General features: G+C 49.5%; 1 protein-coding gene across 4 annotated transcripts in view; it reads left to right on the forward strand.

The window, feature by feature from the left end:
• RHBDL1 (rhomboid like 1) overlaps window positions 1-17,047 on the forward strand; it is a 30,932-nt gene extending 13,885 nt beyond the window's left edge. For 2 of the 4 annotated variants that reach the window (XM_053364744.1, XM_053364743.1), the window contains 7 exons: window positions 6,399-6,557; window positions 8,464-8,688; window positions 9,789-9,937; window positions 10,835-10,947; window positions 13,052-13,152; window positions 14,095-14,155; window positions 14,499-17,047. In XM_053364744.1, coding sequence (XP_053220719.1) covers window positions 6,399-6,557; window positions 8,464-8,688; window positions 9,789-9,937; window positions 10,835-10,947; window positions 13,052-13,152; window positions 14,095-14,155; window positions 14,499-14,770 — 1,080 coding nt within the window. In that variant the 3' untranslated portion in view covers window positions 14,771-17,047. The remainder of the gene's footprint in view (window positions 1-6,398; window positions 6,558-8,463; window positions 8,689-9,788; window positions 9,938-10,834; window positions 10,948-13,051; window positions 13,153-14,094; window positions 14,156-14,498) is intronic. The other 2 variants (XM_053364745.1, XM_053364746.1) reach the window with 2 other exon arrangements.
• Window positions 17,048-19,665: the final 2,618 nt, after the last annotated feature.

Consider the following 19,665-nt stretch of genomic DNA (forward strand, 5'->3'; position numbering starts at 1 on the left):
TCTCATGACATTGAATGGGGCTTATTTCCCTAGTAGGTTTAGAATTATAACTTGGACAAGTTTATAACAGGTCTTCCTCAGTATTCCCAACTGTGAAATGGGAACAGTAAAGCTTGTGTACACACACACCACATCACTGTTATGTGAACAAACAAAACAAAATTAGAAATTCAACTGACTCAGCTGATCTAATACAGTTTTGTTCCCTGGTTTATTCAATCACGGGGCTGATGCGAGGGGAGGAATGAGCTTGCCCTATTCTCCTTCCTATGAAGATAACTTACTGCATGACCTGGGCTCAGTCCTCTCAAAGCACACTTTTTTTGCGGGGGGGAGTTTTGTGTTAGCACAGAACTCCATGAAGCTGGGTATTTAATCTAAGCAGGGAGCAGTTAACTTCTGGCACTCCAGATGTTGTTGGGCTTCCAAGTCCCATCAGCCCCAGCCAGCACGGTGAATGATCAGGAGTGCTGGGTGCTGATCTCTAACAACGTCTGGAGGGACACAAAGATTAGCTGATGTGCCTTACTCACACAAGAAGTTATGTGTGGTGAAAGGGAGAGGGTGAACTTCTCGTAGGAGCCCTGGAAGCTACCATATAGTGAGTCAGATCACTGGCCCATGCAGCTTACTATTGCCCACACTGACCGGCAGTGGCTCTCCAGCAGGAGTCTGAACAACATGCCTGTGAACTGCGATGCAGGAACGTGCGTGGCTGTACTTGCAAGGTTCGTGTAAGTTACAGTACTTTGTGGTTAGCATGTGCTGGGTGATGCTGTGCCGGGGCAAGGCAGAGAGGAAAGAGCAGCTGGCTACAACAGGGGCAGCTGACTAGCTTTATAATATGCTGACCTAAATAATCCACATGAACGGCTTCCACTATCCCCCAGTGACCTCCCAAGGGAGAGAGGAAAAGCAGCTGCTAGGAGCAGTGGGGCTTTAATTGTCAGCATCCCGGAATTTACTCTGCGTTAGGGTAGCCCCTCCAGGATCAAGAGAAGACCCTGCAGCAGGGTCAGCCCCTAAGCAGGAGATTCAGGAGTGCTGACGTGCGACTCGTCCTCAGGTTTCATTCCATGCTGTAATGCAGGGACACGGAAGCCCTTTTTAGCCTTGGGGCTGCATTCCCTACTGGGCAACCTTCGTGGGAGGGGACATGCCAGTGGTGGGTGGGGCCTGGGGCAAAACTGGGTGGAGCCACAAATGCAAATTTTAAAGGGATGTCAATTTTACCTGTGTAAAGGAGGCTGGTTTCTACAGACACATGCCCTCTCTATCCTCCAAAGCAAGAGGCATTATCAGAATTCAAGGACACTTTCCAGCCAGGCAAAAACACTCAATCAGGGTGCAAATCAGGGGCAGTGAGGGCTGTGGCTTGAGGAAAGAGGGTGTGCCTGATGAGTGGGTGGGGCCTCTAAAAGGTTGTGGGTGTTTATAAGTGGGTGTGGCCTGGGGAAAGGATGTCTGCCTGGAGAGGGGTGTGGCTTGGGGGGGGGGAAGATGAGGCTCACAGATGGTTGTGGGGAACTCAGGTTTGGCCTGGAGAGAGAGAGAGGCCTGGCAGTCTGAATTTGGCCCTTTGAGGCCCCCCAACCGTACTATAAGGTATTTTCTTCCCACTTGCTCCACTGAGTGAAAATTTTCCAAAGTGGCTAGCATTATAACCTTATAAACAAACAGCCTTCAACAACATGGCAAGGAAACAGAGCAGCAATACTGTAATGGCAGCAGTTGCAGGTGACTTAAAAGCAAACAAACCCTAAAGGCATAAATGCAGAATTAATGAAACAGCAGGCACTGAATAGAGCAGCAGCTTACAATCCCTGAAGGTGTGTGTTTTTGGTTTTTTAAAAAAGTTCTGTTGGGTTCAGTAGAAACAGTAACGCTCAATTGCTTGGGCAAAGAAGAGTCAGGGGGTGCTGTCCAAGTGCTGAACCAGTGGGGACACAATAATGGACTGGATGGGGCCCAAGAAGCTGCAGCTGAAACCTGACAAGGTGGAGGTGCTGTGGATCCTAGGTATGGGAAGTGAGCCCAAGGCTTGCTCGGGTTATGCTCCCTCCAAGAGAGAAAGTGCATGGAGTTGTATGACCTACTCAGACTTTTGGCATTTGGCCCATCACTTTTCAAAGTGGATTTGATATGATGGATCGCTTTTAACCCACTTTAATTGTGCCGACCTACATTTTTGGTTGCACCCGAATCCCTCTAGCAAAACAGTCTGGAGGCCTCCTAAGATGCAATGGATTCTCCCCCACCCCCTTGCTAAGTGCTCCACCACTAGACAGCGCAACCCACCAAGTCACAAGAGGGACCGATTCTTGTTTGCGGTGTGGGGAAGGCACGGCTTGCAATGCATGTAGCAAAATGAAGGGTTGTTCTTAGCTTGGGGCAACCTCCGCCCCCAGAGCATGTTTTTGTCTCTGGCAACATATTTCCAGGTATTGACAGCCACATGTTTGGCACGGCTATAGTTCAGATGCCCTTGCATGCTGTTGGACCCTGAAAACTACTAGTAGCTGACTTTCACCAGCCAGGACTTCCTTGCGCTGGGAGATGGGCAGGTGAGGACAGAGTGCTTTCCTGCTGCTCAAACCTGATGGCATTTCTCTCTGTGTGTTCCTCCTTCCCTCCCGCCCCACGCATTCCCTGTCCTGCCCATTTCTCAATGACATTGCCAGCTTGTTCTCTTTTCTGTGCCTTCTCTTCCCTGGGGGGATAAAATGGCAAAGACAATGTAATGTGTAGAATAATTTTGTTTTACTAGCTCTGCCACATGCTTGGAACCGTGGGCACTTTGGATGCCCTGGGCAGGGTTTTCATAGGGTGCGTTTCTTTCTGGCTATACCTTCCACCTTAGATTATTTTGTGTGTGTATTCCCCCGCTCCCACCAACAGAACAAAATAGCAATATAGACTAACCCATTTTATTATACAGTAGTACCTCGGGTTAAGTACTTAATTCATTCCGCAGGTCCGTACTTAACCTGAAACTGTTCTTAACCTGAAGCACTACTTTAGCTAATGGGGCCTCCTGCTGCTGCTGTGCCGCCGGAGCACAATTTCTGTTCTCATCCTGAAGCAAAGTTCTTAACCCGAGGTCCTATTTCTGGGTTAGCGGTGTCTGTAACCGGAAGCGTATGTAACCTGAAGCATCTGTAACCTGAGGTACCACTGTATATACTTTTTTATGGTATAAGCTTCTGTGGATTCAAGTCTACTTCATCAGATGTGCACACAAATTATATAGTGTTATAGGTTGGGGAGCGGGTGTCAGTCAGGGGGTGACCATGGGTCACTTCTAAACCTATGATCCTGTATCTGTGAGGTTAGAATCTATAAGGGAAACTCTGCTGAACCAGTCAGACCAGACTCTTTGTAGGATAATGGCATGAACTGGCCAGCTAAGTGCTGCCATTTACATGTCCAAGGAGGTTACCCTGTTGCCATAGAGACAAGTGGCTGGGCCTTTTCCCACCTCATCTGGCTGGATGCCATAGGAGGGATAAAAATATGCCAAGAGAGCTGTGTGTGTGTGCGCGCGCGCTCATGCATTTTTGGCTGATGCTAGAAGCTGTAGACGCAGAGCCTTGTCTTGCTCTGTGCTGAACCCAATGCTACGGCTTGGGGATCTCCCTGGGAACAATGGGGAGGTAAGATCTGTTGGAGTGCTCATGCTGTGAGCCCCTCTGTCCTATGTTCATGTTACAGATATATGTAAGTAAATGATATACCCCAAAGACAACACAGACTCCTCTGACCTTCACTCCAAGGGATCTAAGCCCTGGGCAAGTGTGGGAATCTCTGGAGTCTCTTACTACTCAGAGATTGGGGTGCGCACGACAGGCTGTTTCCCTAAACTCTCTCTCTCTCGTTCAGCCGTTCTTGACATTCCTGAAGACGGCCTTACAAGTGGAAAATAGTTCTTTCCAGATACAAGAATAGCCACACATCTCAGGGTGGGTTAGTCATGTTGATTAGCAGAAATGCCTTGGGGAGACTATAATAGCCCCCAGAGACACTTTCAGTCATGTCTCCACAGTGTCCTACTTTGCAGCAGACAGTCCTCTTATCGGAAGGGCTGCCCAGTCTAAGTTTAGTTTAAAGAACCTTAAGAAAGGAGAGCAGGAGGGGCTGCAAAGTTGCCCATCGATGGTTTGAGCACGTGGATAGCAGACTGAGCCATTGGGCACACAGCTCACCTGGTCAGTCTTCTCTGCAATGGGGAGATGTCTTTCAAACAGTTTAAATTATAAATTGCACTCCTCTTGTAAAAATGTGCACCTGCACATATATGTTAGCTGCTCCAATTAGTGCAAGAAAATTTTATACAACCTTTTTTCTTTTCTTTTATGGATATGCATTTTCTCTTTTTTTGGGGGGGGGGTGCCTAAGCAGATAGATACCATTAAAAACAACAAATAAATGAAGCTGAGATTCTCATGAAATGCTTAAGGGGGAAATCAATTTGGGTTTCAACACTGCATATGAGGCAGGTTGCTTGATTTTGAGAAGTGAGTTGACCAGTGCCCAGAAACCTTTCGGAAACCAACTACCATACATGTTTAGATCTACTGAAGCCAACTCATGAAGTCATCGCCTCGGTTAGCAGTGCTGGCCCTGGTTCCCAGTGCAGTGCTGGGAATGTTCCCTGCCTGGAATCCTGGAGAGCCTCTGCCAGTCAGTGTAGACAGCTCTGTGCTAGATGGACCAATGGTCTGATTTGGTATGAGGCAGCTTCCTATGTCCCCCAGAATGTTATTTTCTGTTTGGTAATTTTCAAATGCAAATGGAAGATGGTCAGGAGAGATTTTTGGCACAGCATTACTCAACAAAAGCTGTTTATTGAGCTGTTTGTTAAAATAATTCTTTGGCTTACTGTTGCAACAGGCACTTTCAGCTGTTGCGTTAATGTCTTGGTTGGAAGATTGATTGTTGTTGGGGTGTGTGTGTGCGCGCGCATGTGTGTGTGTAAAAATCCAAGTTCTGCATTGTCTCAAATTCTTTCCTCCCCTGCCCCAAATTATGCAGATGAGCCAAGTTGATTATATTTATCTTGAATAATAGATTCATTTGGCTACAGAGTACGGTTGAGGACACAGTGGTCTGTTTTTTAAGGGCACGTGAAGGAGGAATGCATTTCAAAGTGTGTTAGGGCAATCAAATTTATTTTTGCTCATCCTTAAGATTTCATCTCCTTGCACTTTCGCCACCTCCACATCCCTTGGGGTCCCTTCCAACTCTACAAATCTATGAACACTCAGACTGCGCTGCTTACTGGTTCAATGCCTGCCTGCCTGCCTTTTACCTGTGGATCACTGCTACTTACTGAATCAGGCAAGGAGCTATGCAAGATGTTGAAGCCAGATTTACACCTGGTTCAATGTATCCCCTACTTACCTTCGAAGTTCTGGATTGCAAAATTGCTCCGGTTACAGGCTTGAAAGTGTCAACCAAGCCCCATGGTCAGCATGGTGTAGTGGTTAATGTGTTGGACTAGGAACTGGGAGACCAGGGTTCAAACCCCTACTCAGTCATGAAGCCAGCCAAAGGGTGCATTCAAGTGTGGGGTATATTGCCTTAGTTTTCTTGCTTATAATGCTGAAGCTTATTTCCCATTTTCTAATGTCCCTTTCATATTACAGTACCTGCTGCATCATGGAACTGTGGTTTTTTGACCGATATACCAGCCTGTCACTCTAAATTTCATTCACGCCAAGTAAGCATGTTGTGACATAGAAAAACGAACATCAGTGAACACCGCAGCTAACCTCTTTCTCCGTTAACACCTCCACCCTTTCTGCATGTGTCTACTTCTGTTCCCCCACGATTGCCCCATGAAAATGGCAGGGAAGAACTCTATGCTGGTATAGCACCCCAAAATTCTGCCACTTTACTCCCACAATTTTCCGGGTCAAGGGAGCTGCAAACGGAATTTTTCTGGAATCAAAAATAACACAGAAATAAGCTCTAAACATGCACTATGGTCCGTTAGTTTTCCCAAAGTGACTTCTACATGGTGTGAAAGTTCAGATGTAATGCAGAACAGGGGAACGTCAGGAAAACAAACAAATACAGCCTTGCGAATACAGCCACAGTCTCGGCCTATAATTTACCTTGCAGGGTTCTTGTGCAGAAGGTGGGAAGCAATGTACACTGCCCTGAGCTCCTTGGAAGGGAAGGTGGGATATTAATGCAATAATAAAAAAATGGCTAGGAACTTGAGGTTGTCAGGGCATGGGAGCTAACCAACCAGCAGTAATTTAGGGATACAGAATTCTTCTTCCAGTATCAAATTCTGTCCTTGCACAGAATAAACAGCCCTTCTGAGATGGATCACCACTCTTGATTTCCAGCTTATTCGTTGTCGCTAATGCCCAGTGCTGATTCTTCAACAGCTTGATCCTGAAAACACCGGTTTCATTGGCGTGGAGACCTTCGCCAGCCTGGTACACAGCCATGAACTGCCTCTGGACCCTGCAAAACTGGAGATGCTGGTGGCATTGGCACAGAGCAACGACGAGGGACAGATCTGCTATCAGGAGCTGGTAGACTTGGTCAGTGGCATGAGTACTGGGCAGCCACCGTAGTTGTGGCTGCATCAGCACTTGTGATTCTGCAGGATTTCCAACCTATACCTCTTAAGATAAAATAAGAATCAGTAAGCAAGTTCACACAAAGCATTAATTGGAAAGAGCAATAAAAGCAGACTTTTTGTAGGTAAGCTTGTTTGAGCAAAGAAAACTGTAGGATGAAGGTGCCTGTCTAACATCACAAGCACTGGACATGACAAACACTTCCTGCAAATGAGGGTTTGCAAATTGAAGCCCACTGAGTGAGCCTTGGGACAGTCACAGTCTCTCAGCCTAACTCGCCTCACAGGGATGTTGTGAGGGCAAAATAAGGAAGAAGAGAACCAATGTCGGCCACCAGGAGCTCCTTGGAGGAAAGGTGCAATATAAATGCAATAAGTAAATATAAAATTTCATGCCGCTCTTTTCCACTCAAATGTGCTTTCCCTGCCTGCCTGCCTGCCTGCCTGCCTGCCTGCCTGCCTGCCTGCCTGGCTTGAGCAGGAGTGCAAAATGTTTTGCCAAATTTTGAAGCCAGTAAGATTTTGTAGAAGTCAGACATATCCACTGATCTCCCTCTCCATCACAACAACCTTGTGAGGTAGGTTAGGCTGAGAGATAGTGACTGTCCCAAGGTCACCCTGTGGGTTCCTATAGGGGAAGGTTTCACAGGAGAAAGACCCAGTATATGTAGAATCTCCCCCTCCTGTAATCTTGGATAGCAAAGTGGGAGGGAGAGTCCAATTAAAGGAATAATATCCAATTCTCTTCTTTTCTTCCTAAGTTCTTTGTTAAAAAGCATTTAGGCTGCACCAGCTATCCAGTTCTGAATACTTAATAGTCAATAATTTCTCCTTAATTGGCTCAGCTGAGTGCCAAGATGGTAAGGCAAGGAGGAAGGCATTAGTAGGCAGGCTCCGTCTGCACACCGTGTGACCTGCAATTCAATTCCCGAATGCAGCACATCTCCCTGAGCAAGGTCTTTTGGTGCTCATCATCCAGCCCCAAAGGACTGAGTGAGCTTGCCCTTAAGCACCAGGGAAGCAGGTGGAAGGTCAGGCCCCACAGTGCCCCCTGCTGGCCAAACATGGGGTCTCCCTCCCTTAAGGCAGTCTGCATTTAGCTGGGAAGCAGGAGTAAAACTCTCGGCAGCCACCTTTTCTTTTATTTAAGAGCCAGTGTCTCCTTGTTCGAATATCTCCTGTAACTACGAACTCACCAGGCAAGCCTTTCTCTCTTAGCCTCAGCTCCCCATCTGCGACAAAAGGGTTTTAAGGCTGACCTACGGCGCTGTGGCTTAAACCACAGAGCCTAGGACTTGCCGATCAGAAGGTCGGCGGTTCGAATCCCCACAACGGAGTGAGCTCCCGTTGCTCGGTCCCTGCTCCTGCCAACCTAGCAGTTTGAAAGCACGTCAAAGTGCAAGTAGATAAATAGGTACCGCTCCGGCGGGAAGGTAAACGGCGTTTCCATGTGCTGCTCTGGTTCGCCAGAAGCAGCTTAGTCCTGCTGGCCACATGACTCGGAAGCTGTATGCCGGATCCCTCGGCCAATAAAGTGAGATGAGCACCGCAACCCCATAGTCGTCCGCGACTGGACCTAATGGTCAGGGGTCCCTTTACCTTTACCTGACAGGGGTGTCTGTAAGGCTGTTTTCAATGCTTGCTGCCAGTTTCTCATAGTAATTATCTTGGATATATTTGCAAGGCAAAGTTAGCAGCTGACTGGAGGCTTTAAGCAGTGCTGAGAAGGGGCAATAATACAGATCATCATTTACTGGCTGGCTGGGGGGTGGGGGTGGCAAGAGCTGGAGCCTGGGGGGCTGGTTCGCCCCAAGAGCTCCAGGGAGCGGGTGTCCTGCCTCTTTGCGTGACGTGGCCCCTCTCTGCAGATCAGCAGCAAGCGGTCGAGCAGCTTCAAGCGAGCCATTGCCAACGGGCAGAGGGCGCTTCCCCGCGATGGGCTCCTGGACGAGACGGGCCTGGGCTTCTACAAGCGCTTTGTGCGCTACGTGGCCTACGAGATCCTTCCCTGCGAGATGGACCGGAGGTGGTACTTCTACCAGCACCGCACCTGCCCCCCTCCGGTTTTCATGGCAGTCGTCACACTGACCCAGGTGGGCAGAGAGGTGACCTGCTGTTCGCCTGAGTGCCAGTGGAGGGCGCCCTCCTCTTAGGGGGAAGAGGCAGTTAACTTTTAAAACTTTTAAAGAAAGCTTGATCAGCGTCTTGTGGGAGATGCCAGGTTCTGCGGCTGGAGGAATTCTCCTTGTGTGCATGCACCTGTGTTTTGATCATATGTATAAAAAGAATTCCTGCTGATATAAAACAAAATGCTGCAAATGGATCTCGTTTACAGTCAAACCTTGGGTTACAGCTGCTTCAGGTTGCGTTTTTTCGGGTTGCCGACTGCTGAAACCCGGAAGTACCGGAACAGGTTACTTCTGGGTTTTGGCAGTTGCGCATGCGCAGAAGCGCTGAATCGCAATCCGCGCGTGCTCAGATGCGGTTGCAAACACTGCAGGTTGTGAACATGCATCCCTCACGGATCATGTTTGCAACCTGAGCGTCCACTGTATTCCAGTTTTGCACAACTTATTCTGCTTTGCCTACTCATGGGTGGAGGAGGAGGTGCTGCAGAAGGTCTGAACCCCAACAATTTCTGCGTCCCCCAACTATTTGGACATCTGAGATTTGACTAGGCATTGCCCCCACCCTGTTTCTTTCCTGCAGTCATATGTTTGCAACGCTGAGGACCAGCATATTGTTTTGTTTTTTTAAAAAAGGAGAAGAATTTAGTGACCAGTACAGTGGTACTTAATTCGTTCCGGAGGTCCGTTCTTAACCTGAAACTGTTCTTAACCTGAAGCACCACTTTAGCTAATGGGGCCTCCTGCTGCTGCTGCGCCACTGGAGCACGATTTCTGTTCTCATCCTGAAGCAAAGTTCTTAACTTGAGGTACTATTTCTGGGTTAGCGGAGTCTGTAACCTGAAGTGTATGTAACCCGAGGTACCACTGTACTGCTTTGTGTGGCTTTTTCTGGTCTCCTGTTCATTTCCAGCCTAGACGCAGCCTGTTTAAGGCATTTTCAGCTATTTTCTTGAGGACTAGAGACATAGGAAGGGGAAGCAGCTTTATCAACTTTATCTCTGGGTGTTGCCAAGGTGCTGGACAGCCTCACACCCAATAACCCCCTCACATCCTGTTTCTATTAGATCATCGTATTCCTCTGCTATGGGGCCCGGCTGAACAAGTGGGTCCTGCAGACATACCACCCTGAGTACATGAAGAGCCCCCTCGTGTACCACCCGGGCCACCGCGCTCGTGCCTGGAGGTTCCTCACCTACATGTTCATGCATGTGGGGTAAGTGTCTGCCTTGTCTTGCCCCTCGTTGCTTCCAGCAGAGCAGGGGTCGGGAACCTCAGGCCTAGGGGCCAAATACAGCCCTCCAAACCTCTCTGTTTGTCTCTCGGAACTCTCTGCAGGCCACACCCCCTCTGCAGCCATGCCCCTCGCCAGCCCTGCTCCACCCCTTTCTTGAATGTTTCTGCCTGGCTGGAATGTGTCCCCGAACTCTGATCGTGCCACTCGATTACTATGATGGAGGCTAGAGAGGAGTGAGTGAGTCAGTGTAGGAACTAACCTCCTGCGTAAAAGGTGGAATTTGCATTTGGCGCTCTGCCCACCCTTGGCATGTGGCCCCCAGAAGGTTGCCTGGTTTGGCAGCGTGGCCCTCGAGCTGAGAAACATTCCCTGGATGAGAGATGTGCAAGTGAGCAAGCTGACTCTGTATTTCTGCAATGTGCGTACAGATGGGGGCGGGGAGGTGTATAGGCACCAGCCCACTGCCACTGCAGGTTAGCTCAGCCAGTACAGCATGAGACAGTTAATCTCAGGGTCGTGGGTTTGAGCCCCACGTCGGGCAAAAAGATTCCCACATTGCAGGGAGTTGGACTAGATTGTCCCCATGGTTCCTTCCAACTCTACAATTCTGTGAGATTCCTCTGGGTTCTGGAGGCAGCAGGAGAGGCTCCTTCGTTTGGGCAAACGGCACCTGCAGACCTAGAGAGAACTTTAAAACAGGAGGTGACATTTGGGCCTGAGAGATTCCGAGACCTGAGAACATCACAGGGTTTGGGGAGGGAGCAACACGTCAAGTTTCTAGCTCTCATCATTTCTGGCAAGGTGAGCTGAACGTTGTCTGTCCCCTCCTGGGATTCTTGGCTGCTGAGCTCACTGCCTTTCCGTGTCTCTTTCCAGGTTGGAGCAGCTGGGCTTCAACGCCCTCTTGCAGCTGATGATCGGGGTACCCCTAGAGATGGTCCACGGCATCCTTCGCATCAGCTTCCTCTACCTCGCAGGAGTTCTGGCAGGTGAGGGAGCACGGCTCACAGCTCTCCACTCTTCTCTAAGCCCCGCTGCTGGACACCATAAATCTGTTAGCCCTTAGGCCCAGGGTGGGGGAAGACGTTTCAGCCTGAGGGCCACATTCCCTGCTGGGCGACCTTCCAGGGGCCTTGCACCAGGGGTAGGAGGGGCAAGAGGCAAAAGTGGGCGGGGCCACAAGGGTACCTTTTGCCTTGTGCAGCAGGCTAGTCTCTGCACACCCCTGTCTCCATCTTCCATCATCCAAATTCACATTCCAGGCTGGGGCACATTCCAGCCAGGCCAGGACCCTCTGGGAGTTGTTCAGCACAGCCAGAGAGGGGTGGGTCCTGGGGAGAGTTCCGAGGGCCAGGTAGAGAGGCCTGGAGGGCCACACTCAGTCCTCAAGCCTGAGGATCCCCAGAGTGGCTTAACAGTCATTCTCTCTTCCCAGGGAACTCTGGGTATTGTAGCTCTGTGAGGGGAACACAGGAGTCTCCTAACAACTCTCAGCACCTTTAACGAACTACAGTTCCCAGGATATTTGGAGGGAAGCCATAAGTGGGATGATACTGCTTTACACGTATGGTGCGGATGAGGCCTTAAATTGTGGTGCAGCACACCACACACACACCCATTGTTGGGGTTTCATTTTGGTTCCATCTCCTTTCCTTCAAGACAGTTTATAAACAGCGCTCTGTGAACCAAGGTTCTGTCTCTGGGCTGTCTAAATCCCTAAAAATTGAAACTGTCTCCCCTGGCTGTAGATCTCTTTCTCTCTTTCACACACACACACACAGATCCCTGCATTATCGCACACTGTCTCTGCCCGAGAGTCCAGTCTGACCAAATCCCACGTGGTCCCTGTCCAGGACAGCTGGGGGGCGGGGAGGCATCAGGCTCTAAATTACGGTGCTTTGGGAGAGTATTTATTGGCTGTCACAGCAAGCTTTATTTATTTATTTGTTTGCTGAGCCCCTGGGCAATTAGAGCAGCTGCTGGAATTACTCACCCATCCATGTCTTTTTTGGAGGGGGGGGGGTGGAAGGGAGAGCGAAATGGAGGGTGAACAATTCCTCATCAGTCGTCAGCTCTCCTCTCCCAAGCTGCTGTCTCAGCAAAGTACATCTGGGGAGGGAGGGAAGGAGCAAAATCTGCTGGGCTGCCCCCAGTGGGCTCTGGGGAGAGCATTTCACAGCTTCCTAAGGCCAGGCCAAGGGAGGCTGGTATTGTCTCCCCTCCACAAACCCAAGAATGCTGGTGGGTTTCAAATCTTCAAGGAGAACCCATTTGAAATTGTTTAAACATGTCAGACTTTTGTTTCCCCCCTTCCTCCATTCTTTGTCAACCTAGGGAAGCCCCAGATGTTTTGGACTACAACTCCCATCAGCCCCAGCCAGATTTGCCAAGGGATGATGGGAGTTGCAGTCTGGGGGGGCACATCACATTGCTGACCCTGCCTGGGTCATATTCACACCATATGTTGAAAAGACACTTATACCATTTTAGCAGGCATGGCTCACCTCCCCCCCCAAAGAATTATGGGAACTGTAGTTTCTAAAGAGTTCTGAGTGAACAGTTAGGAGAACAGTTCCCAGGATTCTTTGGGGGTAGCCACGACTGTTCAGGTGTTTAATGTGTGGGGTGTGAAAGGGTTTCATGCTGGAGAAGGCAGTCCTTCAAGAAGAAACAGTGTGGTGTAATGGCTAGAGGGTTGGGCCATGACCTGGGAGACCAGAGTTCGAATCCCCACTCAGCCATGGAGCTCTAGCTGTGTTACCTTGAGGCAGCCGCCATCTCTCAGCCTAACCTACCTCACAGGGTTGTTGTGAGGATGAAGTGAGGAGAAGAACTGTGCACACTACCTTGAGTTTCTTGGAAGAAAAGGTGTATATAAATATAATAAATAAAATGAAGAATGCCTTGAGGTTTGGACAGGCAAGGGTGTAGCAGGGAGAGGACTATGGGTGTTGATCATTTACTGAGGGGTGTCCGGACTACATTTTTGCTGGCAACTAAACGCGTGTCAAGTTGCTGAGGCAATGAAAAACCTTTTGTTTATGGTGCCCCTGCCCAACTCCATCCTATTTCTCCCCCCTATTTCCCTTTCAGGTTCCCTGACCGTCTCCATCACAGACATGAGGGCACCTTTGGTTGGAGGTTCGGGCGGAGTCTACGCCCTCTGCTCCGCTCACCTGGCCAACGTTGTCATGGTGAGTGGAGTGCCACTTTGAATGAATGGGGGAGGGGAACTTGGTGGGCTTCAATATGGTGATTCTGTGGTGAAATCTTCAACAAAATGTTGCTGTACCATGTGGCTCCTGGGTTCTAGCCAGCCAGCCAGTACCCCTCAGGAATACAGTGGTACCTCAGGTTAAGTACTTAATTCGTTCCGGAGGTCCGTTCTTAACCTGAAACTGTTCTTAACCTGAAGCGCTACTTTAGCTAATGGGGCCTCCCGCTGCCGCCGCGCCGCTGGAGCACGATTTCTGTTCTCATCCTGAAGCAAAGTTCTTAACCTGAGGTAATATTTCTGGGTTAGCAGAGTGTGTAAACTGAAGCGTATGTAACCTGAAGCGTATGTAACCTGAGGTACCACTGTATATGAGTACTGGCACTTTGTTTTTCACCACCACCAAAAATGTATGGTGCTAGCGTATATGTAAAAATGCAAATTTAGACGTAATTGCTCTACTTTAAATAGAAATACATCTCAGACCTACAGTCCTGGGACAGCTGGCTGGTGTAACTGGGTGCTGTTTCTGGCAGCGAGCAAGGAAGCCAGCTCCCTGCAGCTGCTCCTTCTCTGACCAATGGCTGGGGCCTGACTGGCCTTCCCCTTGCCCTCACCTTCTTCCTCACAGTGGCCTTGGGCAGTGGCAGAGGCCCAAGTGTGCTTCCCTTGAGCAGTGCCATTCCAGGGCAAATCTGTGAAGAAGAATTTCAGTATCAGGTTGAAAGCTTCTGGAGTTGTAAATATTGGTGGACGCGATACTGTTTCACTACGTTAGATCTGGTCGGCTGCTGCAAGAACAGACTGCAGGAGGTCCATTGGCCTGATCCTGCAGGCTCTTCTTATGGAAGGGGGTGTGATGAGAAAGATATCGGGAGAAGAAGCTATGGGCAGAAAAAAATCTAATTCTGTTTCTCCACAGAACTGGGCAGGGATGCGTTGCCCTTACAAACTGCTGCGCATGGTGTTAGCCCTGGTGTGCAGTAAGTATACTGGTCTCTCTTGGTTGAGACTTCCATGGTGTGGGGATGAGGCAGGCCTTTCCTCCTGCATCCTTGACCCCATGTGTGAAACCCTAATTAAAGACTGTGCAAGGGCCCAGATCCAGGCTGGGTCAGCCCCAGATTACCCTGACTTGGATTGGGCCCAATTAAACCCTGAAACTGCTCAGGAGGGGGACATGCACACCTCTAATATAAATGTTATAAGGCACTATGTACATACCAAAGAAGGGGAGGGGCAATGACAGAGAGACATACCTCAAAGGGACTAGAAGCTTGGGACTCCAGCCGTTTTGATCTCTCGTCTCTCTCTTTCCCCTCGCAGTGAGCTCTGAGGTGGGTCGTGCCGTTTGGCTGCGTTTCTCTCCCCCCTTGCCCTCCTCGGGCCCCCAGCCCAGCTTCATGGCCCACCTGGCAGGGGCGATTGTGGGCATCAGCATGGGCCTCACAATCCTCCGCAGCTACGAGGAGAACCTCCAGGACCAGTGCGGCTGGTGGGTGGTGCTCCTCTCCTACGCCACCTTCCTGGTCTTTGCCGTCTTCTGGAACATCTTCGCCTACGACCTTCTAGGGGCACAGATCCCGCCTCCCCCATAGCAATCCCCTCCTGCTTCCCGGTCCCAGTTCTCTCTGCAACACCCGCCCTGGAAGTGCCAAAAACTGCAGACATCGCCGGAGAGAAAGGGAGGGGGCTGACCTGGCGCACAGGAGCGCAGGAGCCCAGCGACCGCGCGCCGCATCTCCGAAGCGATGCGTCAGCCGGATGCCAAAAACAAGATTAGCAAGGACCCGTGCTAGGCTCCTGCGGGAAGAGGCCGGAGGGCAGATGGGGCCATCTGTGACCCAGGAACGAACAAACTGCCACCCCTTTCCCTAGAATTCCCTCTGTGTCCACCCCCAGCTCAGCTCCAAAGAGGGGTGGGGGGAGATCCCTTAGCAACCGTGTTCTCAGAGATCCCCTTATAGGCATGAGAGTCTATGTATTCTTTTTGGGGAGGGAGGGTTGGTGGGTTGGTACCCCTTTACCCGTGTCTATTCCAGAGTTTTGTGTTCCTCCGGCAGAGCTGCGTCTGTGATGATGGATGCAGCTGCGTCCGATGCCTTCAGATCATTCCTCGTGCTCTTGAGTTGCTGGGTTTGTTGGCTTGTTTGCTTTGTAACCTCCTTCGTTCCCTTGCTTTGGAATTGGTTTTTCTGCGAGCTCCTTGGGTAACACCCCTGTGCTTCAGTTTTTTCTTACCGGGGAGGGGCTGAGATGGGGGGTGGGTGGGTTTCGCCTTTCTTTGGCCTGGGAGTCCTTCCATCTAACCTGTGGTTGGAGGTCTGGTTTTGGGATTCTTCTGTAGGGAAGGAGGGAAATACAGCATCCTCCCATCGCTCAGTGTTTGATGATGTGGTTTGCAGGCAATAGGTCCCAGTTCAATCCCTGGCGCCTCCAAGGATGGCACTGTCTCAGACTGTGGAGAGGCGCTGTCAATCAGTATAGTCAACATTGAGCTAGATGGTCTGACTTTGTATACAGAGCAGCTTCCTATGCTCCTATGTGAGAGAGAGTGTGCAGGAGGTCCACACCAATGCACTCCAGCGTACAGGTCTGCGTGCATTATTATGATCATTTAAGGAAACAATCAAGGGTCAAAGCGGCTTCCTATGTTTCTATAAATGTGTCTTCTCTGCGCTGAGGAATCTCTGGCCTTAAAGGAGATTCCCGGATGGAACTCTAGGCCCTAAGATCTCTACAAAGTCCATGGGGTTCAGGCAGCTTCCTTCTCCTGCCTTTCTTCCATCACCCTGCCTCTGCCCCCCTTGTATTGCCAAGGTGCCCATTTGGTCCCGACGGAACAGTGACTGAGCAATCGGTCCTGTGCAGGCCCACAGGTTTTGTGTTTCCAGAAGCTGGCTTCTAGAGCAGGGGTTGGTCTAGATCAGGGACAGCCGACTTCTGGATTCTCAGGAGTGTGTGTATGTGTGTGCGCGCAGGGAAGGTGCGGCGTTCTGTGCTGTAGTTAGTAGTTGGGAAGCAAGGCTTGGAAGTATATTTTGCCATGAAGTCCGATCACCTGAATGGGTGGATTGGCTCTTAAAATAGCAAATGCACTTGGTTGGTGGGTGGGGGGAGGAGAGCTCCACTTAAAACCCAAAGAGAGAGAAAGCGGGGTCTGTTTTGTGCCATACCTTTGAACAATTTTTTTCGTTTTCTTAAATGAGCATGAACGGTCTTGGCTTAAGACACGGGAAGGCCACATGGCGCCTGGATAAATTTGCTTGAGGAGGTCAGCTGCGCCCTCCAGATGGCCAGTTAACTCATCCTTGGCCTAGATTGATCTTCCCATCCTTTATGAGGACCTTTGACAGTGTTCAACTGCACTGGGGATTGAAGCGGGGAGCCTGAGCAGGTGGGAGAGTGGAGCTCTTAAGTCTTCTGCCCAGGCTGAGATGGAACCCTCCCCCTCCCCATTTATAGGCAGCTTTTGCTAAGGGTGCTCCAGCAGGAATCCTCCAAATGGGATGGGCTTGGTGAAAACCCTTGGTGGAGCCCTCAACACCTCAAGGCCAGCTAATGGGCTCCACCGTCCTTCTGCTAAGGCCTGGAAGGGTTCCTGGGTGTTTTAATTTTAAAACTTTCCAGCTGGCTTCAAAACGTGCCTTCCTGTCGCAAGGGGTGCCATTTGGGAAGCGAGTTTATTTCGTTTTGCGCCGTGGGAGCAGTAGATCTCTGGCACGTGGCCTGTGACAGCACCCCAGATCTCGCTGCACCAGGCTGCTGAAATTGTTCCGTCCCGCTACAAATGGAAATGCACCTGTCTTCGGAAAAATGAAGTCTATAGATGAACAGGCAGGGGTGAGCATGCAATAGGGGGGAGAATTTCTGGGGGTGGGGGTGGGGGGAGAAAGAGCTTGCTACAAGTAAATGCACTACTACCCAGATCTGAAATCTGATTTGAAAAGGGGGGGGGGAGAAGAGAAGTATGAATAAATATTTTGCACACCATCTGCCTGTCTTTCTCGTCTCTCCTTCCAGAGTTCCCCCCACATTTTCTCATGGGCTTAAAGTGCTTTACGGCATTCCCCTTTCCATAAGGAGATTGCAGAAGGAGGAAATCAAAAGGGAGAGGGGTTAAAAAAACAATATATTGATTTCCTCCTGCAATCTCCTTATGGTGTATATATATATATATACCTCCTGCAAAATAGCAGCAGCCGGAAGATGACCCTTTTGAGATGAGAAAAGTAACAAGGAAATGCACTGGAACGTGTGGGATGAATGAATGCGAAGGTATGCAAATGCCCACACAAGCAAATCACTATGAATGTTCCCTGGCCACACCCACACCATACATTTAAAGCACAACGGTGCCGCTTTGAACAGCTGTGCTACCCCAAGTAATTTGGGGAGCTGCAGTATGCTAAGGATGCTGAGAGTCGTTACGATACCCCTATTCCCTCCACAGAACTACAGCTCCCAGAGTGGTTTAACAGTCAGGCCCTCTTCACAGGGAGCTCTGGGAATTGTAGTTCTGTAAGAGGAGTAGTCATCTCCTCTCTGCACCCTTAACAAACTTCAGTTCCCAGGCCGCTTTCGGGGAAGCAGTGACTGTTTGACATGGCATTGCAGTCCTTTAAATATATGGTGTGAATATGGCCATTTGTTGTACAAGCTTGCCACAAACAAATCAGGACAGTTGCTCAACAAAAAAAGGATATAGCTTGACCTCCGTGTCAGCTTTGTGCAAGCAATGGGTGAATGCTTAATAAACAGGTGACCCGGAAGAGTCCTTAGAGAGCTTTGTCTCTAGGAAGCTGTGCAGAAGAGAATTCTTGGATAGTGACATTTTTTTCAGCCTGCCATGATTCCAGGAAAGTATCCAAACTGAACTGAATCACAGTCCCTCCACACCAAAAGCTACTCCAGGTCCCATCAGCTTTCTTAATTTCAGCAATATTAATTTAGCGGGGGGCGGGGAGTGTTTCGTTTTTGTTGTGGCCATCATTAAACAATCGGGAGTTGGAAATCCTTGCCCAATCTACTTCCATGTTACCTAGAAATCTACTAGGGGATACAGAGACACCTTCTGCCCGTGTCTGCTTAAGGAAGTACAGCTTGTGTGTTTTCAGGCTTTATCCACAACAATGAGGTCTAGAAACTTGTTTGATTTTTTTATATTAAAAAAAAAACCAGAAGTGGAGATTTCTAAAAGAGTGGGAAGTCCTGTATACAGTTGGGGAGCAGAGCAGAGACCTTTTCTAGCCAAGGGCAGTATTCCATCATGAGCAATCTTGCGGGGGCCGCCTGGCAGTAGTGTGGGGGGCCAGAGGTGTGCAGATAAATGGATGTGACCTGTTGTCACATCCATTTCTCTCTCCCCATCACCAGTCTGAGTTTCTGCAGTCCTGCTCTGAAACAGCCCCCTGAATCACCAGTAATGGGTTACGCCCCCACAATCTACTGGGACACACACACAAAATAATCAAAAATTTTACAGCACTAGACAGGCTTGTGGTATTTGGCGCTGCAGCTTCTGTATCTTGGAGGCCTTCCTTTGCACACACAAGTATGCCAGTCAAACAAGCCCCAACCCTGTGTGTTGCTCTTTGCAGCTGTGGTTGCCGTGATATGTGTGGGAGTGTGAGCAAACAGCGTGCATCTCTCCATGTGGATGGGTTGTGTTTTTTTGAAAAAAATGTTGTGGTTTATTTTGCCTGTGTGCGTGGGTGGACCCAGGAAGATAACAGGGTTCATGATGTGGGGTTTCTGAGATGCGGTCTGACAGGTAATAATTCCAACTAAGACAGATGCCTGAGATGCTGGGAATCCATAAAAACACTCTCCTGCTCCCACAGTGGGAGGGGAGGGCTTTTTGAAACACACTCCCCACCCCCTGGGATTCTTAAGGGGTGAGCTTTGCGACCCAGGGCAGAAAGTGTCCTTTCCAGGAGGAGGCAGAAGACAGCCTGGCGACCAAAGAACACATGAGAAGACCTGTGCTGAAAGGTAAATGGCAGTGTTTTAGGGAGCAGACTGTTACATTTCAATCTAGCAGAATTTTGGCGTCATTGGACCTTTCCGGCTTTCACTAAACACCTGCCCCAGATTTCTGGCAAGGCCTGACCTCTCTGTGTCACGATCAGTGCTGTTTCTTTTCTGCTTCAGTTCAGTTTCTGACTAATAGTACTTTATTTACCTTGTCATTCACTACTTAATGTAAGCAGTACAGTGGTACCTCGGGTTACATACGCTTCAGGTTACATACGCTTCAGGTTACAGACTCCGCTAACCCAGAAATAGTGCTTCAGGTTAAGAACTTTGCTTCAGGATGAGAACAGAAATCGTGCTCCGGCGGCGCGGCAGCAGCAGGAGGCCTCATTAACTAAAGTGCTGCTTTAGGTTAAGAACGGACCTCCGGAATGAATTAAGTACTTAACCTGAGGTACCACTGTACATTTATTTTATTTTATTTTTCCTTTTATATCCCACCTTTCTGCCAAAGAGC

This window comes from Podarcis raffonei, chromosome 14 (genome assembly GCF_027172205.1).
Source record: "Podarcis raffonei isolate rPodRaf1 chromosome 14, rPodRaf1.pri, whole genome shotgun sequence".
NCBI classification, from domain to species: domain Eukaryota; kingdom Metazoa; phylum Chordata; class Lepidosauria; order Squamata; family Lacertidae; genus Podarcis; species Podarcis raffonei.